Source organism: Poecilia reticulata, linkage group LG7 (assembly GCF_000633615.1).
Source record: "Poecilia reticulata strain Guanapo linkage group LG7, Guppy_female_1.0+MT, whole genome shotgun sequence".
Classification (NCBI taxonomy): Eukaryota; Metazoa; Chordata; class Actinopteri; order Cyprinodontiformes; family Poeciliidae; genus Poecilia; species Poecilia reticulata.
This window is the reverse complement of record NC_024337.1, coordinates 16691815-16715473: the sequence shown is the minus strand read 5'-3', so window position 1 is coordinate 16715473 and position 23659 is coordinate 16691815. Positions and strand designations below refer to the sequence as shown.

The 23659-nt window shown below is 37.4% G+C and overlaps 1 protein-coding gene across 1 annotated transcript; it reads left to right on the top strand.

Moving 5' to 3' along the window:
* The first annotated feature begins 1225 nt into the window (after positions 1-1225).
* On the top strand, positions 1226-22514 carry spats2 (spermatogenesis associated serine rich 2). Its single transcript, XM_008414441.2, has 13 exons — positions 1226-1348; positions 4562-4800; positions 5548-5627; positions 7517-7625; positions 8070-8119; positions 9559-9784; positions 11062-11244; positions 12256-12391; positions 15130-15188; positions 17142-17251; positions 17389-17491; positions 18179-18330; positions 19756-22514. Exons 2-13 carry the CDS (start codon positions 4767-4769, stop codon positions 20005-20007), a joined length of 1494 nt encoding a protein of 497 aa, XP_008412663.1. The 5' UTR covers positions 1226-1348; positions 4562-4766; the 3' UTR covers positions 20008-22514.
* Positions 22515-23659: the final 1145 nt, after the last annotated feature.

Genomic DNA, 23659 nt, shown 5'->3' with positions numbered 1-23659 from the left:
TATCTCTGCAGATCAGAACTGGAACTGCTGGTTTGTAATGACCGTCATGAAACTGTCATACAGCAGTATTCAGTCAGAGGCCTCTTCATATTAATTGCAAGACTGACTGCTACCCACAGTATAATCACTCACAAAAAGTCTTTGAAGACTTTTAAAGGATTTCTTGAAACATTTATTATTTGGATTTTATATAATTGGATCAATTTTATTTTATATTTCCGTATATGAATTGGACCTGCTTTGCTTTGTAAATGTGCAATTTTAAAATTACATTTTTAAAAATGTTTCTTTGAAAGGCGCAATATAGACAAACTTAATTACTTAGAGTTGACTTGTTACATTTACTCAGTTCAAATACTTGAGTAATATTTTTGGGGAAAAATGTACTTTTAGGAGTATTTTTACTAGAGTAATTTATTACAAAATATAGGTACTCTTACTTGAGTAAAATTTCCAGATTTTCATCCACTGTAAATAATGTCACTGAATGTAGGACAAACGGAAACAGACACACACCGGCAGTTTTTGTCTGTTTCATAAGCTTCATATTGAAAGAAATTGATTAGGGATAACGTTTATTTTTACCTGATTTTGTTATTTATATTTATTCTTTTCATTTTGGTCTTTAAAATATCAAAATTTCCACATAGTTTGATATTTTTGGTCCAATGTAATTTTTAAACATAAATGATTGATGTTTTGACCATTTACTCAGTACTTTTACCAAATACTTTTTTTTACTCTTAGTCGAGTCATTTCTTGGACGGCTATTTTTTACTTTTACTTGTGTTAGAATATGTTCTCATCTTAACTTGTCTTTGCGTTATTTTGTGTTATGTGTTCATGTTTTATAATTTACTTTGAAAGGTAAAGCTGCAAGTTCTATATCCTGTCACTTTGTTTATGTGCATGTTGTACTGTTGTTGTCCACCAGGGGCGATGAGAGTGAGTTCTTGTGTAAAAGCAACACTGTTCTAATAAACTGAAGTAGAGATGGAGTTAACGGAAGGCTGAACGTTAGCAATAAAGTGAACACAGCTATCTAACGAAAAGAAGTGTGATTCATTTTAAAGATGAGTTCAGAACAAGAAAACGCAACAACTTGAGTAAAAATTTGTCCAGGTAGTGCTACTTTTACATACAATCTTTGAATACAATACACACCTCCGCCACTCCTCAGAGTATTAAAAGGGGGGTTGTCTGCCTCCAACCTGGCAACCGCGAAGCCTAGCTGGAGGAAAATATTGGCCACAGCAGCAGACTGCTTGGCTTTACAGACGGCTGGCTGCTGTGGAAACTGCAGTAAGCTCTTTCCAGAAGCTACCGTCCACTTCGCTGCCAACACCAGGTACGTGTTTGGTATATTTGAGCTCCTAACATAGTTTGCTTTTTTTTATTTAAGTAAAGCAGACAAATACTTAGCTTAGCAGCTGCTAAGTCTTTTTTTTTGTAATGGCAGAATTGATCATCTCACTGGTCGTTAGCCTTTCAGCACAGACTGCTAGCTGCGAGCTAATGTTAGCTAATGCTCTGTTTAAAGGTGAAAGAAATCATTTCTATCTAGTGCTGCGAGTTGCAGTCAGTGGTTGTTTGTCCTGGAAAGCTTTTACAATGGGATAAATTAGCAGTCGGTGATATTGAGTTTCACCGAGCTAATCATAAAACGTTAGGTAATATTTGCAGGCTAACGGTAACCTACGGACTTTAGTGATGAGGGGGCTGAGGAATAAAGGCTCCCTGTAGTTGTCCAAGTTAAATCCGGTCCAATTCAGGTAAAAATAAAACAAAAACTTCAGTGTTGGGGAGAATTAGAGAGGCTGCGGGTGTATAGTGGGTGAAAAGTGGGTGATTTCACACCTCCCAGCATACAGGGCTGTGTGGTTGGGAGATGGTCAGTCTTTGTCGCGAAGCTGCTTCCACAAAAGATGATTTCTGTGTTAGAAAAGCGACGTCGTCTGGGCTCGTTTCACGGCAGACGAGCTAGAAAAACGTATGGACGTTTGAATACGGAGGAAGGATTTCAATAAAAACATTGCATTGAATGTGTGGAGCTGCAGAATGAGATGAATTGTTCTCTACAGGCTTTACACTTCCTCTTTTTTATTGACTTGATTGATGACCTACCTGGACTGGACCCATCAGATAAATTAATTTGAATAGTTAATGACTCTCCGCAATGTAGGGTAGTTCTGGTTCATGTTGTGTAATCTCTCAGGCTTGACTGAAGAAGTGATTTCCTTTTATGTTTTTTGAGATGCACTGATCAGGCGTTGCAACCTCGTTTTGATTTTTCTAAGATCTGAACAGCTGATTCTAATATTAACCAGATTTTTCTTTCTAAAAACTAACAAATTGGAAGGAAAACGTGTAGTAGTTCGGGATACTATAGGAAATTTAAACAACTACTCCCATTTACGCACCAAAATGCAAACCTTTAACAGTCATCTGATCATTAATTAAAACGTGCATTGTGTTTTTTAGGTATTTATAGATTTAATGCAATTTATAAATTAGGGGGGGGGGATTTTTAATTTTCCCAAATCATATTAATGGAATATATCCCAGTTCTTATTTAAAGCTTTTCTTGTAGTTTTTTTATGCTTCTTGAGTTTATTCAATCAAAATATTCATATTTTTAAAAATGTGCATTATTTTTCAACCAATTTTGAAAGCTTATGAGTGTCCATTTAAATTGGATACTCTTAACCAGAATTTAAAAGATTTAAATATGAAGCATCACGTTCTTAATTATTGTTTTAAAAAAAATTGGGATTTGATTAAAATATTGTTTGGTATTTTTTTCCTTACTCATCGTAGAAGCTTAGTAGTGCTCTTCCATATTTCATATAGAAGTCCACTGAAACCGAGATTTTCTATTGCCAAAGTCCTAGAAAATGACAAATTAGAGTTGCCAATAAAGATAAAGTTCCTCTTATCATAAAGGTGAGAGGTGCTCGTTTAAAACGGGGGCAAAAAAAGTCAACCAATATAGGTTTTTTTTGTTGTTTTTTTAAATAAAAATGAAAAAAAAACATATATAGATCGTTTATATATGATCTTAAATGTAAATTATTTTATTTTTCTATGTGAGAATTTCATATAAATTCAAAATGTTAATATATATGCATTTTTTAAAAAACATATTTAATAGTATCAGGGATTTAAGGATTTATGCATCGTTGGGTTGGTTCAAACTCGCATTGGAGAAACGTAATTAGTGTTTTATCGTTGAATAAATCGGCCAACAAACTCTGATGTCTGATTTATGTGAGGGTGTAGTTAAGTTTCATTTGTGTAGTTTTACAGTTTCCTCCAGGCAGACGATCCCTGCCAGTTACTTATAAAAAAAAATTAAAAAACTGCAGCATTGTATCCAGAACCGGGTCAAACTGCAACAGATTGCTTTGTGTTGCTGCAGCATTTAATAAACAACGTCTTCATGCAAACGATCTCATTGGTTTTTAAACAGTTTTTATTTCCTCTTCATATCTGCATGTCGCTCTTAAAACCTTTTGTTTAATTTCTTTTTGTTTAATCCGAATGTTTCCTGTCTTCTTCTTCTTTTTTTTTTTAAAAACACAAACGAGTGCACCTGGTTTGCTTGAATATTCAAACACCATCCCTCTTGATAAACAGGATGCATCCTAGTGCTGGCATGAGCGGCGGCTGCTGTGTCATTTGTTATTTGTGCTTACGTGGGTCTGACGTCTGAAGGTGTGGTGGAACCGGGACCGTGACATGCCTGCTCCTCGTGAAGAAGGTGTTGGTTTGCTCCGGTCTTTTCAAAAGTTTCCCTTTCAAGAGAAAAAGAAACTTAAAGAGGGGAAACGGCTGGCCTGCAAACTGGTTCCAGATTTCCAGATGTCTGGTTTAGAGCATCAGAAAGGCCAAGATGGACATCAAGTTAAAAAGTGGAAAATGATCTTCTTCCTTTTCTGTCTTGTTTTTTTGTTTTATCCCATCAAAATTAAGTAACACTTTGAGTTTCTGGTCTCTCATAATCTAACCAGCTGTTTCACATACAGTGAAACAGAGTTGTAAAAAGGTCCAAAGGTCAAAAAGCATTTTTCTTTTTTTTCTTTTTCTTATTTTAAGATAGCAGTCCTCTTGATTAGACATTCCTGAACTCCTGGAGCTGGTTTATTAAATTTTCTGATCATCTGTTAATTTCCCAGATGTGTTAAACGGATCAAACATCCGGGACTTTAAAGGTGAGGGTTCTGACCCGACGGCTCGTCTTTGTTATCATGAATCCTGCAGTGAACAGGGGGAGAAAAAATCCTTCAGAGATTTGATTCTACTGACTCTTCTCTTGAAATGAAATGCAGCGGTTCTGCCAAGGACGTTATTAAGGACAGACTTTCTCAAGACAGACAATAATTCATTGAAATCTGGTTTTCATTTATGCGTCATTGCCAGAGGAAATGGATTTCTATTTACTTATTTTTTTTTATTTTGCATTTAGTTTGCAGATCCTACAGAAGCGGTTATTTCTGCTGCATTTATATTTATGTATTTATCAGATTAACCGTCTTTTCTTTAATTTTTCTCTTTCCAACAGGTTGGATCAAGTTGACTGCTGGAAGGGAAAATCTGTCTTTGCCCAAGTGGAGACGTTCTGGATGTGAACCTTGTTCTTCCACTTTGCCTGCCAGTTGGAAACCTTATTTGGGATCTCCTTTTATCAAGAGCTACCCTCAGTCTGAACACCAGGATAAATATTATACGAAAAGGGTTAAGTCTCGGTTTTACTCTGATTCTTCTGCATGACGATGATGGCGAAGAAAAACAGTCTGAAGGGTACGTACCGCCGTTTGTCTTGTAAATGTCTTTCTGGTGAAACTTTAACTTTCGAGCTCAGCAGTTCGGTTGTGTTTGTGAATTTCCTTGGGGTCAAATGATGCAGCCGCGCTCCTTTCAGAGAATCTGAGCTTTGAGTGTTTACACCGACATCGACGTGTTTTCATCGCACGAGAAAGACGGCTTGACTGCGACTCAGCAGTTTCCATCTTTTAATGGTCGTAGATTAACTTTGGACTTTGCTCGTCGGYCTTAATTCTCTGCTCACATCTTCATAGGATTTCTTTTCTTCGACTCATCGTTTTGTGGGTTTTATAAACTGATTCTGCAGACCTCGCGGTTGGTCTCCTCCAGCTCCATTTATGTATTTCTTTGAGTCATTTGAATCRGAGTCTGATTCCAAACCGTTCACGCACAAAAGCGCTGAAGTGCTTGCTGCTTGCGCTGCTAGCTCAAGTGTTTGTGCTTAAATGCCTCAACAGAAAGTCCTTCCACCTCCGCGGTTTAAAGAGGTTTGCATCCTTATTTTACGGAAATTGTATGCACATATGTGTGCACATAAAAACAAACTGATTTTCCAAATAATCCGCAGCTGTTATGTGATAAGGATTCATGTGTAATTTTTTCAGGCCATCTCTGCAAAGATATCTGGGGCTTCTTTTGTTTTGCAAATTATGTTCTTCGGTGGTTTGCAAATGTGGGTCAAGGCCTGGACTGATTGCCTTRTTTTTCTTTTCTTCTTTATAGATACATCTGGTGTGGTGTTTGATACTCGCTCAAAAATGGTCATGTCCCAGGGAGGAATGACGGAGAGGATGAAGGACAAGGTAAGACGCAAATCTCAATAAGTTAATTCGGTAAATCTATTCAATATGTGAAACTTTAAGTGTTTACTTCTGGTCATAAAACTAGGGCTTACAGCTGATTTATGAGACAATTTAAATGATAATCATTGTATTTATGTCTGAACCCTCAGACGCTTCACAGGAATCAAGAAAATTACAAACACCAAGTACATCAAGAAAACGCATCAATACAAAACGCATAAAAAATAAAAAAGGAAAACGGTATTGCATAATTTTGACCAAAATGGTTTTTAAATACAGAAAGYATGTTCTCCACAGTTATAGAAGTCTAGGGGAGTAAACTATGGGAGGTTTTATAAAAGAATTGTGGTGTATTGTAGAATATTAATAGAARGTTGAGTGGAAGAATAACGTATGGTCGCCTCATGCTGCCTTGATAGTTAGGATTACGAAGCGAAGTCTGTCCAATGTCATTTTCTGGTAAATAAATCAACAAAGYAAAATGCAATAAATCAATCAGAATAAACAGAAACTAAAGTGTTGTACTCTATAAAAATATTRGTTATTTATTTATAAATGTGCTAAACTGATCAGCAAAATCGCCTGATCTCAACGTTTTAGTGAATCTGTGAAGTTTTGTCTAAAGCTGCATGACGCATTTTATCAAAATCTGCTATTGCAATCTCAGAGTGGGACTGATTTGGTGAACTATTTTGCAGGATGTTATATTTTAGTCACCATGCAACTTGACATGAATTYTGCATGTCAAGTTTTATTTTTTCAGATAATGGAAACCGTTTTATCAACTACTTTAAACCCTTCTAGATAACTACACCAGAATAAATATAAGAGTAATGTGTTTTTTTGTTATGTTTTAATTTGGTGATATTTTTGTTTGGATAGGGATTGGTGTCAGCTGATGATTCCAACTGATTTCTTGAGTTGGGCTATTTCTTTTAATACCACTTATATCTGAGTCTGTGTTGACACGTTTTATAGATATAAAAAAAGATGCATCAATTAAGTATTGACTGCATTTATCGCTSAAKACACAGACATTTACTTCAACAGGCTATATTATTTTTGTTTGAGAATTTTCAGAGAAATATAGGGTTACTTTTTCCCTCCACTAAACTTTCCATTAATATGCTCTTTTAACTCAGATTTTTTATTTGGCGTTTATATATGATTCATATTTGAAGGAACTGGATTTTTGTTTTTCAGCTGTTATTCATAATAATTAAACTTGGAAGCTTTTTCTTTAAAATATCTGAGTGAAACGAGTCTTTTTAAATAAGTTTCACTTCTTAAATTAAGTTACTCGTATAAGTTGACTTCTAATGTGTCGAGATGCACCTGTATTTGTGGTTAAATGCACTCGAAAGTTCTCAGACYTGCACATGTCGAGTCATGTTTGCATTTAGTTTCGCTCCATACTTTTTTTTCCAAGCATCAGAGCTGCTACAGTTTGTCAGCTACAAAAAGTTGCAAAAAAAAAAAAAAAATGCAGTATGTTCTTTTTAAATAAGAGCTGCCGCACCCCTCATCTGGGAATGTTTGAGTTATTCAACATCCAGATATCCTGGATATTCAGCTTGAGATATGAAAGTTTGCAGCTAATGGATTCGGTGATGTTGGGCTTCTTTCACRGACAGGAAGAAAACCTTTAGTTTGCTCTGCTAGTGAGTCTTTATTTCCTCAATGTGAAACGTTTAGGGAAGTTGGACAAATATAGTCGATGCAAATGWCGRCACAAAAACGTCCAATATTTAAAATTTGTCTTTCGCTGCAAACATGCAGTGAAAGTCGCTAAAYGGGCGAAGTGTGAGTGGATGAAATATTTATTCATTTTGCTGTAAAATCTGAGCAGCGGGACTGAAGGTGTGTTTTTTTTCCCTCTTTCTTCACAGATCAGTGCGGTGAGGGCAGTTGTCCCCAACAAAAGCAACAATGAGATCGTGCTGGTGCTGCAGCACTTTGAGAACTGCGTCGACAAGGCGGTGCAGGCGTTCCTGGAAGGTATGAGGCTGTTGCTACTGATCTCAGAGTTCACACGAGTAAAGGATCGTCACATAAGTGGCTTTACTTTGTTTTCACACTTCAAGCAAACCCGCCTGCATGTTTTCTCCTTTCTTTTCTGTTGCCAGCTTGTGCTGACATGTTGCCCTAATGCCTGTGAGCTGAAGCAGCCCATTTCTCTGCTTTCATCAGGCGTATCATGCTTTGAATTCAGCTGTTGAGCGTCATTTGCATGCCTTCAGTTTCGCAGGGTTAAATTTAGAAACAGGGTTGTCCTGGACGTCACACTGCTTTGTTCCTCACTGGCATCCAATAAAATTCTCAGGGCGTTTTGTATTTTAAGGCGGTATTACAAGACTTTGACGCTCTGACGTSCAACTGATTGAACTAGTTGTGACCTTGATGTTCTGCTTTTTTTTTTTCTCTCTCTCTCTCTCTCCATAGGGAGTGCAGCCGAAATCCTGAAAGAGTGGAATGTGACCAGCAAAAAGAAGGTGAGAGAAATAAAGCATGCAATTAAAATTCCTCTGAGTCAGCATGTTCATCTACCTCACAGATGCTGGTTTACATTTCCAGAGTTGCATTCCTACTTACTTGTAAAATGCACTTAACTGCAGATATTCATGTCTCTACTTTTTGCTGTGATTTGATCATAAGCTTCATATGAATTCCTTGAAAGTGTCTGATATTCAAACTGCACAGTTTTGATCAAATGCAGCCTACAGRGAGTTCCCACTTCCTTAAAAAGTCTTGAATTTTAAKGCCTTCATCTGTTTTAAATTCTTGTTTTAAGTAAGCTGGTCTTATATTTTGTCTTGACAGAACTATTTACTTTTCTGGGTATTTCTTTTTTGTCTTGTGGGATTTTTCTSTCTGGCGAAAGTTTAAGTTGCATTCAAACATCTTTATTGCATTTTTGAGACGGTAAATAACTGCTAATGCTAACTTAGCTTTTTTTTGCGTCCATCATGGGCAAGTKCAAATTCATCACCAGTTTGTACATTTCTGCGGAGATGTAAGTCTTAATTTTCACCCATAATGGTGTTTAAAAGTCTTAAATTWGAGGTGGTAAAACCTGCAGAAACCCTGAATCTAACATTTGATTAAAAGCCCAAATTTGAAAACCGTTACTTGCAGTCAAAACCAGATATTTTCATACACCTAATAATAAACACGTTTTTTCTCATTAGCTGCGTTTCTACTGACCATTACTGCACAAATTAAAATTATGAAAATAAATTTGCTTAATGGAAACACAGCAATACAAATACTCGCTTTTTTTTGTGCTTTTTTTTTGCTAATTCGTCGCGCTAAGATGAGTTGTTTTATTTTATAGAAATCTGTGTATTTCACAAACCTGAAGTGGAAACACTTTTTAGCACAAGAGTCATGTGATCAACAACCAGACATTACTACTGGTGGAAATGACAAAGGAGACGACAGGAAGTGGACGATAGTGACGCGATAAACTTATTCACATGTAATTATTATAATTTGTTTTTAAATTGCGTTCCTCATTTAATAATAACACAACAATTGTGAAATTGTTTTAATGACATTATCAGAATATTGACACAGTTTTGAGCAGCTTTGTAATGGAAATGCATCTGACGTCTGAAGTTAATCAGACTAAACTTCTCTTGGTCTGGGTCAGTTGGAATTGCCAAACATATTTTATGTGAGAGAGAAAATTAAAATTTAGTCCCTGCCGTAGAATACTATCACAATATTAACAGCGATAAATGACATTGCATAATGGTGGATCGAGGCTTGAGCTTGAGCTCATTTGTATTGTTTTTACCTCCAATGTGGTGCTGGAAAAGTTTTAAAATTTACCTTGAAAAGTGCTTGAATGTTACTGTGGGTAAACCTGCACAAACCCAACATTTAGAGTTGGATTGAACGTGTGCGACGTGAATATTTTCGTTTCCAGCCCAAGAAGAAAAAGAAGCCCAAGCCTCAGCCTGAGGTTTCCACAGAGGCGTCTCAGCCGGAGGCGGCGTCGCCCGACGAGAGCAAGGACGATGAGATGAACGGCTTCCACGCCAACGGGTCGGTGATGGACGGAGAGTCTCTGGATTCGCTGAGCGAGCAGCTGGACTCTGCCTCCCTGGATGCAGCCGAGCTGGACTCTGAACCCGCTACACCCGAAACGCCGGGTAAGAACGAACGGCGTGTTGTTTTCCTCTTAAGATCTGATGGAAAGAAAATCAATGGATTGGTTGATGTGAAGGGGAAAATCTGAACTTTATTGAACTAAAACCACTTGATGTAAAGGTTGAAGCTGCTGATCTTCCAGCTAAAAACCAAGACTAGAGCTGGATGATGAGGTGATTTATTTATTTTATATATTTATTACGTTTTCTGTTTTTGAAGWTTTAATATTTGGAAACTGGGGGATATTTTCCCCCTCAGGAATCCACTCCTTGTGTTTCCATAGTTCAGAGAACCACAGCGTCTTTTTGTTTTACAGCTTCTATTCATTTCACCTGACAGAAGGAATAACTGTAATAAAAACCTTATTTTTTAATTTAACATATTCTGTCTTTTTTTTTTTTTTCTTACATTTTTCCTTAAAAAAAAAAGAGGGGGGAATCAATTAAAATCGGAATTTGAATTTTGGATAAATTTACAGGTTTTATTTTTAAACTATATTGCCCAGTTCTAACAATGAACCGAAACTTATTTCACAATAATAAAACAAAAACCTTTATTTTAATTAACCTGTCATGTTGTAGTTGAAGATGTGTTTTTGTTATATTTAGGAAAACTTTTTCTAGCTGCATTTCTTTTTTTAATTTTGAGTTCTTAACGTTTATTTCCTTAAATTAAAAATGCACAATATTTAAAGTTACCACAYAGTATTTTTCTTTCAGAAGCCATTTTTTAAATTTAAAAGCACCCAGTGATTAAACTGGACTAAAAACAGAAACTGTTTTTAAAATCTGTTTTTTGCTTCATTCAAATATTGCATGTTTCTATTTAATTCTGAGCAGCTGAAAAGATGGTAACTCGCAATAAAATTTATAATTTTATTTTGCAACATTATGGCTCCCAAGTACTTTCTATTTATTGTACTTGAAGCAAATGATTTATACATATTTATACACTTGGGTTTTTTTTTGACATAATTAAAGCAAAATTTTAATGCTAAGGATTAATTTCCTAAATTGTGCTTAAATCACACTTTATAATTAAGACACTTGCTGTGCTTTTAGATTATTTTTTTATCTGTTGACTGAAAGCTTAGTTTGTATCACGGCAGGATTTTTCTCACTCTGAAGACGTGTTGAACTTCTGTATCTGAAGCTGGCCGCTCACCCACACAACGCAGCAACAGACTTCACCCACATTTCTGCAGAAAAASAGTTTTTGAAAGACATAAAACTACAACAAACATCTAAAGGATTTTAACGATTGGTGTGTCTCCTCACAGGTGTCGAGGCAGAAAGTATCGTTAGCGCTCCAAGTCCTGCTTCCCAGCAGGGAGGAAGGAATCACCACCAGGTTTCCAGAGGCAACAAGCCCCGGCACAGGACGAGCTCAAACCTTCATCCCTCCTCATCCTCGCTAGCAGCCGCCTTTGATGAGCAGGGATCRACAGGAGGGAAAAAGATGGGTGAGTAACTTAAAATAGAGATGCACCGATCTGATATTCATATCTGTATCGGTCCCAATGTTGGGGGAGGGGAGACTTCTAGATTTTGTATCATGACGATGTGCCCCATCCATGAGGGCAGATCTATTCAGTCTAGCTCTATCAGGGTTTCCCCCAGAAACATTTCTAGGCCTGGTGCTCTGGCCGCTACGCCAGTCATCCAGCCACCCGCTGTGTTTTTGATTTAAAAAATGTTTAAAGTTGACAGGAAGTTTGAAAATGTCATTTGATAGTTATGSATTTTTGGGAGATTAACACCTAAACACAAACTATAAAGTCTTAAAAGAAGGCAAACATTAAAACAACCTAATAAATCAACGAGGCTAAGCCTGGTGGGGGCACAAGTAAAGCCTGGTGGCCCGCCAGGCTTACAATACTCAGAGGAAAACCCCGGCTGGGCTTTGTGCTCTGAGCTACGTTATGCTTTATTAGAGTTCATAATTACACTTTYYKAACCATTTCAACGGTTTCTTGTAGTTTATTTTTACTTTTTGACTAAGATGGTCAACCTGTTGTTTTAATCRGGTTGAATTATTTTATTTTTTATTTAATATTGGCCGTTATTCTCCTGATTACACTGACTGAACAGATTAAAGCTGTGTTGTGTTGTTCTGACCAAACTTGTGAAGCTATTGGTGTATTTAAGGTGCTGTACAGGTGCAGAGTTATCAAACAGATTTATATTTTCCCTTTGAAGGACAATAAAGGTTGTTTTTATTCTGTAATAATTCAGTACATTTATGTCTGCTTATTTAAAAAAGARAACTTTTAAGTYGGTTCAGCGCTGTTTTTCTGCATTGGATCGGTTTCGGCTGATGCTAAACCTCAGATATCGGTTACAAAAGTGAAAAACGTGAATCGGTGCATTTTTAACTTGAATCTAAATTAAATTAAAACGGCCCTCTAATTGGTGTTAACCTGAACATCATTTGTTCCTCAGATGTTTAAAAATAATCCGTTTCTCCTCCTCAGCTCCCAACATCGACCGCTCGATGAAAGACCTGCAGAGATGCACCGTCTCCCTGACGCGCTACAGGATGGTGGTGAAGGAGGAGATGGACTCCTCCATCAAGAGGATGAAACAGACGTTCGCTGAACTCCAGAGCTGGTACGTCGGCTTCCTGTGAAACCTTCACACGTCTGATTCTGCTGAAAGAGAAAATCATCTTTCTGAGGGTTTTAATGGCGTCTGAGGTGGAAATGATTCAGAAAAAAGCCCAGATGGTTTTGAACCTGCGTCGCAATCGCAGCCGTCTGAAACGTGCATCAAGACTGAGCTCCTGCARAGTTTAATCATTTGGATTTGTTCTGCTGGTGCTCAATGACTAAATACGTCAATTTTTAGCTGAAAACAAGTTATTTCCTCAGATCATAGGAGGGAGGATTGAACTGCGATGGTTAAGAGGAGCGCAGTAAATTTAATTCTGACTTTTTTTTAAAGAGCAGTTTTCTTTATAGCGACATCATAATTTATTTTGATGGTTTTGGTTGTAAGTAGGGCTGCAACTAACGATTATTAATTGATTATTGTACCAATCATTCTGTCAAAAATTCACATTCTGTGGATTTTTTATTTAACCCATTTTWAAAAAWYMAWYCYTTTTTAAAATGAGAAAATAATATACATATTTTAGCAAAGTTTCGACTTAATTACTGTTAGATGTTTCTGCACTGGCCTTTTGTGAGTCTGTACAGTGCAGTTAATGATTTACTAAATTAGAGGAGTTACTTCAATAATCAATTAATCTGATTAATCGTTTCAGCTCTTCTGGCTGCAAGTGGTTTTTACTTCCTTTTACGTTTTTCTGTGTCTTTTTATTTTGGATATTTAAAATATCTTTCAGTTCCAGTGCTAAGTCCTTACAAAAATTAAAGTTCATTTGTATTTGAGAGGGTAAATTTGCATCATTGTGCCATTATCAGTAGATTACTTAAAAATGATCTCAAAACAACAATATTATCRTTTATCGCAATAATTTCTGATGCAATTTATCATCCAGCACAACGTATCTTTACAGGCCTATTTGYAGTTTGTAGTGAATTTGAGTATAGCTCTTTTTTTTTTTTTTTCGTTTCACTTTTATTACATGAAGTCAACACAACGTCTTCTGTTAAGTTGTACTGGATAAATGTGACATCTGAGACGGGAAGGTGGCAGAAAAACCTGGTTCACAAAAACAAATGTCTCCTTTTTGTTTGTTCTGTGGTTTTCCTGCCTGAGTTGTTACCTGTGATGATGTCGGCTCAACAAACAGCAGGATGGTCAGATGAAGAGCAAACTGATCACAGATTTCAGATGGGAAAACAATCCTGAGTCTCATGAGTCTAAACATGACTTGTAACAGCGTTTTCAAACGTTTCCAATGCAGTAAAATACGTTTAGTTTTTTTGTTTTCCCACTTTGGTGATTTCTGTGACCTTTTTTATACAGCTAAATCTAAAAAACAATGGAATATTATTGAAAAGTGAATTTATTTCACTTGTTCAGTTAAAAACATTAATAATCTGCAACAAAAGACTTTAGTACCGTATTTTCTGCACTATAAGGCGCACTGGATTATAAGGYTCACCTTCAATGAATGGCCTATTTTAAAACTTTTTTCATAGGTGCATAGAATTATAAGGCGCATAGAATAGACGCTACAGTTTGGGTTGCCAATTTGTTCCTTACTCTATTATTACACATTTTCATTTATAAACAAGTGGTCCCCTAGTGCTTTATATAGTAGGCTGCCCCAGTCATTGTTTCACTCACGGTGTTGGTGTTGCGATATTGTGCCCAACTGCTTTCTGGGTAACACAGACCAACCGACACGCTGCCGCCGCAGTCTCTGTCCCTCTTCCCCCGCCCCTCCGCCCCCTGGCTTTAAATGTATGATCAAACTTTATTAACAAACCAGCGTTTTGACAGCTATCCCAGCATGCACCGCGTATTTCTTCTTCTATGGGGAAAAATGAAGTCGGTGGCTGCTTACCGTAGTTGTTAGACCTGTTGTGGCTCAAAATTGGTCCATATATAAGGCGCACTGGATTATAAGGCGCACTGTCGACTTTTGAGGAAATTGAAGGTTTTTAGGTGSGCCTTATAGTGCGGAAAATGCGGTTATCGATTATTTTATCGATTTAATCTAAAGTTAAATCAGGCCAAACGTCTCGTTTTAGGTCAGTTAGAATTATCAAAATTATTTCTATTTGCAACAAGAGTGATACATTTATTTATTAATGTTTAATAATGCCTAGTGTCACAATAAATCAATTAATTGCATCATAAATTAAAACTATCTCAATTATCTTCCATTTGCATTATTGCTGCTTTTTCTTGTTTCTCTCTTTCTAGTGAAAGATGGAAAATTATTMCCTGCTTTAATCTCAACTGGCTCCTTTTTTGAAGGAGAGTTTAGTTTAGAGGCTTCAGCTTCAATTGTAGTTTTGTGTATTTTGTTTTATTTATTTTGGGTATTTAAAATGTCTTCCAGTTCAAGTGCTAAATATTAATTAGAAATAAAAGTTTAGACATCTTTGAGATGGTTTTCTTGCATTATTATGCCATTACTGTTATGGTCTCAAAACAACAATATTATCATTTATTGCACTAACATCTGGRACAATTTATCATCCAGAAAAATATAATTGTGACKGGCCCGGCCTTAATGGATGCATAACTGTTTTATAAATCAAACYCAAGTGATCTAAAATTTAAAGGTGCAATGATTTTTCCCCCCTTAATTATATTTAGACAGTTTTTAAATAGTGGCAGCATTTCTGCTCCAAACTGTTGTGGTTTTATAATTGAGAAAAGTTTTGTTTTCCAGTGAGTTAYTCGTTGTCGTCTTGTTTTCTTTCCAGCTTAATGGACAGAGAAGTGACTCTTCTGGCAGAGATGGACAAAGTGAAAGCCGAGGCCAGTAAGTGCTGCGTTTTCAAGTGTTTTCACGCTGCGCTCGGCTCGTCACTGATGACCAGAGCTGCTGGTATTCTTCCATCTTATGATCACCTGACTGAAAGCCCCGAAGAATCTGACCCAAATCATTCCCAGAAGGAGAAACGGAGATTGTTGTGGAACAGCAAGTCCCAGTTTCCTGAAAAGTGCAGCGGCGCCCTGAGGGTGCTGATCTACCTGCAGCTCCTCCTGTGTGTGTATGTGTGTGTGACATGACAGAGCAGGACTTCATATTTGTATAAGTAGGCCATTCTCTCTTCCTCTGTCCTCTCAGTGTGGAGTGTTGTGTGTTTGAGGCCTGAATAGTGTCAGGTGTCGAGGGAGACTCAATGCTGTCTTTGTGCAAGGTGTGCAGTGAATTGAGTGGAAACTTGAGTTCCTCCTCAACAGAACCAAAGCGGTTTATTGAAAATTTACCCCTTAATGTTGCGCTGTGTTTTTGTTGTTATGAAAATGTTTATTCTGATGGTAAATTATTTTTAATCAGTGCCTCACTGGTTACAGAAAGCAGCAGGAAAGGTGAAGTTCATTCTTTAAAAACATCTCTAAACTCTATTYTGCTAAAATGAATGATATCCTACAAGCTTTCTGGAAAAACTGATTTTTCCCCAAATCAGGAGAAAAATAAATGTTTTATTCCTTTCATGCACTTCCATTTTATACACACATTTATTCCTGCATGCATCTTTCTGTTCAGTCAATCCTCCGTCTTTTTTGTCTCTCCATGCCCTACATTCATCTTGCATTTTTGTATTTATAGAAAATTAGGATTTATCTAGGGAAAAAAAACTGGAGAATCTAAAAATGAGTTATGGAAATAATCTATGGCTATCTCTGCTGTCTGTATTTATATAAATCCTCCTGTCAAGAGTGATTAAAACATGTCCTGTCTCTTCACTAACACCAAATAGTGGCCGTAACATTGAAAAAAGAAGAGGAAATTTGTTAAGTTGCTGCATTTGAAGAAATGTTGAGATTTGAGCAACTTTTAACCATCATGATCGATAACTTCTGCAGCGATCAGAACCYRCCACTAGGGGGCCACAGAGGGAAAAACGGTGAATGCCAGTCAGGGTTGATTTAATTCACAGGGATGTGGAGACTGTAGGAAACCTTCTGCAGCTCCCAGTTCTCAAACTTCCTGCTGGATCTGAAAATGCATCAGTTTGAAGTGCAGAGCTGAAGATCGGTCGGGTCACCTGCTGCTGGAAAAGGCACCAGAGTTCATAAAAGGTTTTATTTACATGGATGCCTGGCTCCTTCTCTCRCCAAGAGAAGAAATCACTGCAAAAACACAAAGTCTTACAAAGTATTTGTCTAGTTTTAATGCAAATATCTTAGTGCACTTGAAATAAGACAAAACTATTTTACAAGCAACTTTTCAGCAAAATATAGGAGCTTGAAATAAGTCAGTAATTCCTTTATTTTAATAAAAGAAGGTACTGGTTCCACTGGAAGATTATTTCACCTTTAACAGGACATGTTTCCATGCTAAGTGAAGTTGGCACTATTTATCAACATGAAGGACTTAAAACAAGCTCATATTTTCTGCTGAAAAGTTRCTTGTAATTTAGTTTACTTTAAGACAAAACTAGGATATTTGTAGTAGAAACGGGACCAAAAATACTTGGTAAGGTTTTGTGTTTTTGCAGTTTCTTCCTTATTGCTTTGTATTAGAAACCTCACAGGACTCTGAGGTTCAGTTGAATTTATGCTTTGATGATATTTTCTTGTTTTCTGCAGACTTTACTCCAACATTTCTAATACTGGGCGCCTCTTTGAACAAATATTTGCAGCCTGTAGTTGTTTCTGTCAGACATGTTGCCGGTTTAATCTGTGAAACCTTTTCCTGATACCTGGTCCTAAAGTTAAACCAGTTATTTTTCTCTCTCTGAGTTTCTGTTTTTCTGTGTTGCAGTGATGATTCTGGACGCTCGGCAGAAGAGAGCGGAGGAGCTGAAGCGGCTGACGGACCGGTCCGGTTCCATGTCTGAGGAGCAGCTGACTGAGCTACGCGCCGACATCAAGGTGCTGCGAGATTTTCACTCTGCTTTACTTAAATKAGCTTTTATTTTATGGGATCAAACTATATGAATGAAAGACTTTAACATTCTGGCTTGAAATAAGCAGAGAGTTTTATTATTTTTTGTGTTTTTTTTTTTCAGCATTTTGTGAGTGAACGTAAATACGACGAGGACCTTGGGAAAGCTTTAAGATTTACATTTGACCTTGAGCCGCTGAAGACGAGCATCTCTGGGTTTGGATCAGGTACGGCACTTTAGTTCCTTTAATTTGCTCTTTCATTTATATTTTAATATGAATAAAGTCCAGTTTTTATCACTCTTCTCCTCATGGAGACACTTTTAACTCTTAGGTTATCCAAAAATGCAATAGTTGAGACATCAGGCGTTTTGAAAACGATCGGATATTTATCAGAATTAGAACCACATATGGACGTGGCATAAATCGGATTTATTTTATTTTGTTTTTGGGTGAAAACATTGTAATCAGGCCATTTGCTGCATGTTTTCCTCTCTTTCTCCACCCGGTTTCATGTCGCAGTAGACGCTCCCACCTGTCTGATCATGATGCTGAACTTCAATGCGTTGGATTTATTGACTGAGAGCAACAGAGAAAACGTGTTTATAGCAAATTATGATGAGGAAATTTTCAAATAGAATCTTAAAAATCAAATGATTTCTTATCGTCCTGCTGCTTCTTCACACACATCGGATAAAATCCTCTGAGATTCGGTCGGCTGACAAACACTCGGCTTATTCGTGATCAAAATGTTCAGTTATTTTTAACCTCCTTAGACTTTACTGGCTCTTGAAACCCTTAATTCTCGGATAATTACTGTTTGTGGTTAAATTAAGCTTCTTTAAATCTCCAAAAGTCCATTTTGTTAACGAGGCAGGAATCATGTTTTACCGTTTCTGACTCTGTTTCTTCTAGTGTACCATCCACGTACGGGCTACTCGGACCGGTCCCGCTGTAGCTCCACGTCCTCCTCTGTCGCCAGCCCGGTCCAAACGGAGACCCCTCCTCCCACCCAGACCCAGACCCAAACCGCCCCCGCTGAAAACCGCCCGCCTCCAGTCAAACAGGTGAGAAAGGAATAAACTCATTTATCATCTTTATCACACTTTTACTTCTAAAACGTCTCAATTCCAGAGCAAAAAAGTGGTACATAATTGTTAAATCGACAGAAAATACTTCTTAAACCTGTGGCCTAGTCAAAGTCCAGACCTAAATCCAATTAGAAATGTGTAAAGATTTGAAAATGTGACTAACTGCAGTGAAAGAGTCAACAGAGTTGATTCAAATGCAAATAAATGCAACTGTTTTTATTTGTAACAATTAAATGGTGCAGTCAGACGATTAAAACATGTGATCTGATTATTCACTCTTCTTTTGTGACCTTGAAACGTAAATATGCATAATTTCAAAACGTTTAAGAAAATATTTTATTGTCTCAAACCAAACATCCGTTTTCCAGGTTTTTATATTCAGGATATTTTTTATTTTGTTTAAAATGTTGATTATAAGCTGGTTTTGCTTCAGGAGGAGGATAAGTTATCGCTGCAACATCTCCTGCCTTGGTTTGGTGTAAAATTGCGTTTTGGTAAAATAAAACTTTTATCCAAACTCGAGATGTTTTTAAAAAGTGAAATTTGCCGCTTGGCACACCACTTCCACTCTCCCTGTTCATCTTTTCACTCACATGTGTGACTCTGAACTGTCAACAGTTCACTGTTGACAGTTCAGAGTCAAATAAATAAAATAATTAATTTATGTCTATTTTCAGTTAATTCCCACTTTGTTGTTCCATCACAAAAATTCCCAACAAAACATTAAACATTTTGGATGTTTTTATGCCTCCATTTGGGTCTCAACTGCTTCTAAAAACAACTTAAGCACTTGAGAGAGAAAACACTCAGCTGTTTTTTTAATAATTGGTTCATGTTTTTTTTTTGGTGTCTGGAAAACGAGTTGCTTCACAAACATCCTGGAAAGCCACATTCAATGGCCACTGTGTTGTTACTTGGCAAACCAAACAGAGCTCCAGCATGTTTGGTCAGCTGGTTTAGCCACTGTATGTGCTGTACAATGGCTGCTGGAAAAGAAAAGTGTTTTGTTGTTGACTTAACATTCAGAAACAACTTGCTGCATTCTGGCTGGTTGTGCAGGAGCCTCTACTAATGCTTTTCAAAGATGTATGGTTGTATAATTGCTCATCTGTTTGCAGCCATTTTCTTTTCATGTGAGTGTAAACGTTGAGTAGGGGGCGTGGCCAGCAGCAGCTAATTTGAATTTAAAATGGCAGGAGGCCCTAAAAACAACAAAGAATTGATCTGTTTTTTTAAAAAAAGTGATAAAAATGCTTATCGACCGCAGACCGATCCTAACCTGTTCAAGGAATCAAAATAGTTCACCTTTAACTTTCACATCTCGTCATGTTACAGGCACAAACTTCTAAAGAGTTTTAAAAACTCAGTTTATTCATTTTTCCGTTTTAATTTCGTCCTCAGATTTTTCAGGGAAACAGGCGAACCTTCCAGGGACCCGGCTACCACTCGGGCGGCCAGCGGTTCAACGGCAGCTCCCACCACGACAGGAACGCCGGGCGCGGGAGCCACCGTTACCAGGGCGACTCCGGCTCCTCCGGCCCGTCCTCGCAGCAGCCCCACAGCTTCAGGGGCCCCTCCCACCCCCACCACAACCCGGACCGGCCCGCCCACAACGGGCTGCCCCAGCGGCTCCCTCGAACGCACTGCCCTTGACACCGGAAACCGTCTCACTCAATCAAACCCATCCACTACCCCCCTGCCCCCAGAGCGCCCCATTACCCCTCCACCCCAACGCCCTTCAATGAAGAATAGTATACAAGTTTACATATTTCAGTCATTTGAGCTCTGCATCACTTTGTTCATTCTTTGAACTTGAAAAGCTCCGACTGTCTCTCTCCTCGTTTCGATTCTCTCGGTTTTCGTGACACTTTCTATCTTTAGCCTCTGCTGCTGTGGCTCTCCGTCGTTTCATCACCGAGACTCGCGCAATTTACCTGCAACAATCCGTGCACTATTGAAGTTGAACTCTTAGTACTTTTTTTCTTTTTGCGTCGTCAGCTCTCTGATTTGAAGTTTTTTTTTTGTTTGTTTGTTTTTTCGTCTCCTGGAACCATTTCAATGCCTTCGCTGTTTGTGGGGGGGGGGGCAAAAAAAAGTGTTGTGGAAAAGTAGCTGTAGCTTCAACGGGGCTTTCCGACATGCAATCAACACTACATACATACTGTCGTCTGTCTTCGCTGGGTGGAAACGAGACATATCAAACTGTAAATCGGAGCTTAACGTTCGGCTGCTACAAGCTGTAGGGAAAACTTAATGTTTGGACACAAAAGGAGTAGTTTAACTTTTATAAAAAAAACAAATAATGATAATAATAAAAAAGAGGCTCTCGCTCCTTTTCTCTCTGCTGGATCGCTTTGTTTGCTCTCCATTTCTGTAGGGAGTCGAGACTATTCCTGCTGATTTCGCCCAAAGCGGGATCCATTATTTTCTAAGAGGGCTCATTAGCTTTTTTTTTTTTTTTTTGTGAACTATTAATGAAGGAGGCTTTGGTGTACACATGCCGTTTCATAATCCAGAGCATTTATTCAGCTGGATGTTCTCCTGCACGCCCAGTTCCTTGCTTTATTCTGTTTCTCTTTTTATGCACACGAGTGGCATAATAATGTCCTGCTTGCCTTTAGTCGCAGACTTCACATTTGCCTTTCTGCAAACACAGATGTCTCCGTCAGAACCTGGATTTCAGGATCCGTGTTTTTGTTTTTTATTTGTTTGTTGTCCGAGTGCAGAAGTAAAGTTCTCATAGGATGATCGAACGCATCGGGCGGGTGTAGATTTCATCTTTCCGCGGCTGCCAAGGAGTTGCTTCAAGCAGCTTTTTGGGGTTAAATTTCCCTCTTTGTGTCCAGTTTGAGAACAAAACGCTGGTGAATACCTCATAGCAGATCTTCTGTCGCGACCCGTTTTCTCATTAAGAGACGGCCGACCCCCTGGTGATTCCTCGCCGCCTGCGTCGATGTAGTTGTGTACATAGAGCCGAGCTGCAGAGCCGTAGTGGGAAACCAGTCGTGTTACTTTATTGCTTCATGTCGTTATCATGTCGTCTTCCTTCAAGAGGGAAGGGAAAAATTCATCTTTAAGCTTCTTTTCTTCCCTAATTTTACTTTTTAGTTTTTTGGAGTTTAAGGTAAAAATAAGATTTAGTTTACGAGTTAAATTAGTGATTATTGTGGAGAAAATAGTGAAGGGGATGAATAAATGGTGATTAGGCTTGACTGAACGTAGTTTTTTTTTTTTGTTTGTTTGTTTTGGGAGAATGACTGTTGGCTTTCTCATAAGATTTTAGAGCATATATGATGGTATTGTGAGCAGCCAGTTAGCGTATGATAATGTAGACGGAGGGTTCTGGATGTGATCCACAGACGCTCAGACGTTTGTGCAGAAATTGTTTTGACTTTAATCTTAACTCGCCGTTAACGGCAACTCTGAGCAGACTTAAAAATCATGACAATTACTGCAAAAGTAGGGAGATACTTTGTTTTTGTTTTTTTATTGTTTTGTTTTTTGCATGGAGTTGAAAAAACTCAACCAGGTTTTTTTTTTTTTTTTTTTTAAATCACAAAAGATTCATATTAATTGAAGTTGTACCGAGTGCTACAACCTTCCTCACCCTCTCCTCATCAGCTCTTTGCTTGAGAACGGGCAGCACTGTGTACTGAATCAAACTGCATCGAACACAAATCCTCCGATGCCCTGTGAGAAACACTGGGTTCTCTCTCTCATCCACATGTTGCGTTTTACATTCCAGGCTCCAGAAACGTTTGGGGTTTTTACTATAGATATGAGAAAAAAATAAAATAAAATCTTAAGCGGATAAATTCAGCTCATTTTATTTTTTTTACTTCTTCCTCCTAGCCTGCTTTAGTTCTGATTCTTTCCTGTACATACATATATGTAGCTATATGATTCTGTGCTCACACCGGGCATTTTGTATGTGATATTCATACTAGGCATATTTGAAGTCAAAAACATCCGGTTTGTTCATTCTTCCAACTGTAAACTCAAGTGCCTTTTCTTATCCCTTCCTCTCCCTCCGACATTTTCTCCTTCTCCACAGTACGGACCAAAGACATCGACCGTCCCGACAGTCCAGCCCCGTCTCTCTCCCTCACTGAATGGCACACTTTTCATTTACTACAAATAAAACTGTTTGCAATACCAAATGTGTATCCTGGACTTTTTGTATTTGACAAAACGGAAAAACAAAACGAGCAAGGGTGATCTTTGTAACTTTAAAAAAAACCCTCAAATGAGGATTTAATTTATGAGGTAAAAACCTTAGTTGTAGTTTTCTTGGAAACATTAAATCAGATAAGAGGGGGGAATAGTACTGTATGTAATTTATTCTGCATCTTTATTTACATGGTAAAAAATTACATAGTTCCAATCAGCTAGTTCTTGTTTTTAAAGGTCATTTTTTTGTAACCTTACAATTGATTTTTTTTAAATTAGATTACATAATAAAATTTGCTGAGTACATTTAAATCTCTCATGCTGAAAAAATAAAACCCTGCAAATAATGACTTTATTCATTAAAGTTGAAGTATTTTGAGGATATTCATATTACAGGAGGTCGAAATGATACGAGAATAAAGTTATGTTACCAGAGGAGTCATTTCGACTTATTCCCGTACGACTTTATTTTCGTAATATTACAACTCGTTATTTTCATTTTCCGTCGTAAAACTGGGCCATCAGAATATTAAATTAGTTTAATCTTATTTTTTTAAATGTCTACAAAAAATATTAAAATGTTTCCGAAATAAGTTTGTTTGCGCTAAAGTAGAGAAGCTTAAGTTCTGAAAGATGGGCAATACCACATTCAGCCAGCAGATGGCGGTATTGTACAGAACTAGATGTGAAGCTGGAGCAGCAACTTCCTGCATAAGCAGGATTTCCCAACCAAAATGTCAGCCGTCTCCACTGAGTAACTGAAGTTGGTTGGGGGAAAAAAAAATCACTTTTTAATTATAACGCCTGAAATCACCTCTATAGACTTAAACAGATGTTCAGTTTGTTCTGCCTCTTTTTCTTTGACAATTTGGTCTTTAAAGTTGCAGTATATAACTTTGATTTTATATATATATATATATATATATATATTTTTTTTTTTACATATTTGTTAAAGCTGTAAATGTCATGAAAGTATAGTATTAGAAAATTTGAAAAAAGAAAAGCTCATGGGTTAAAAGTTCACCTTGCTATAGGTGAAATATGCTAGTACTTTTGAAAATCTATATTAAGGAATTATTGCCTCAAAACAAGCTCCTATATATATTGCTGAAAGTGTAAGTTTCATCTTATTTGT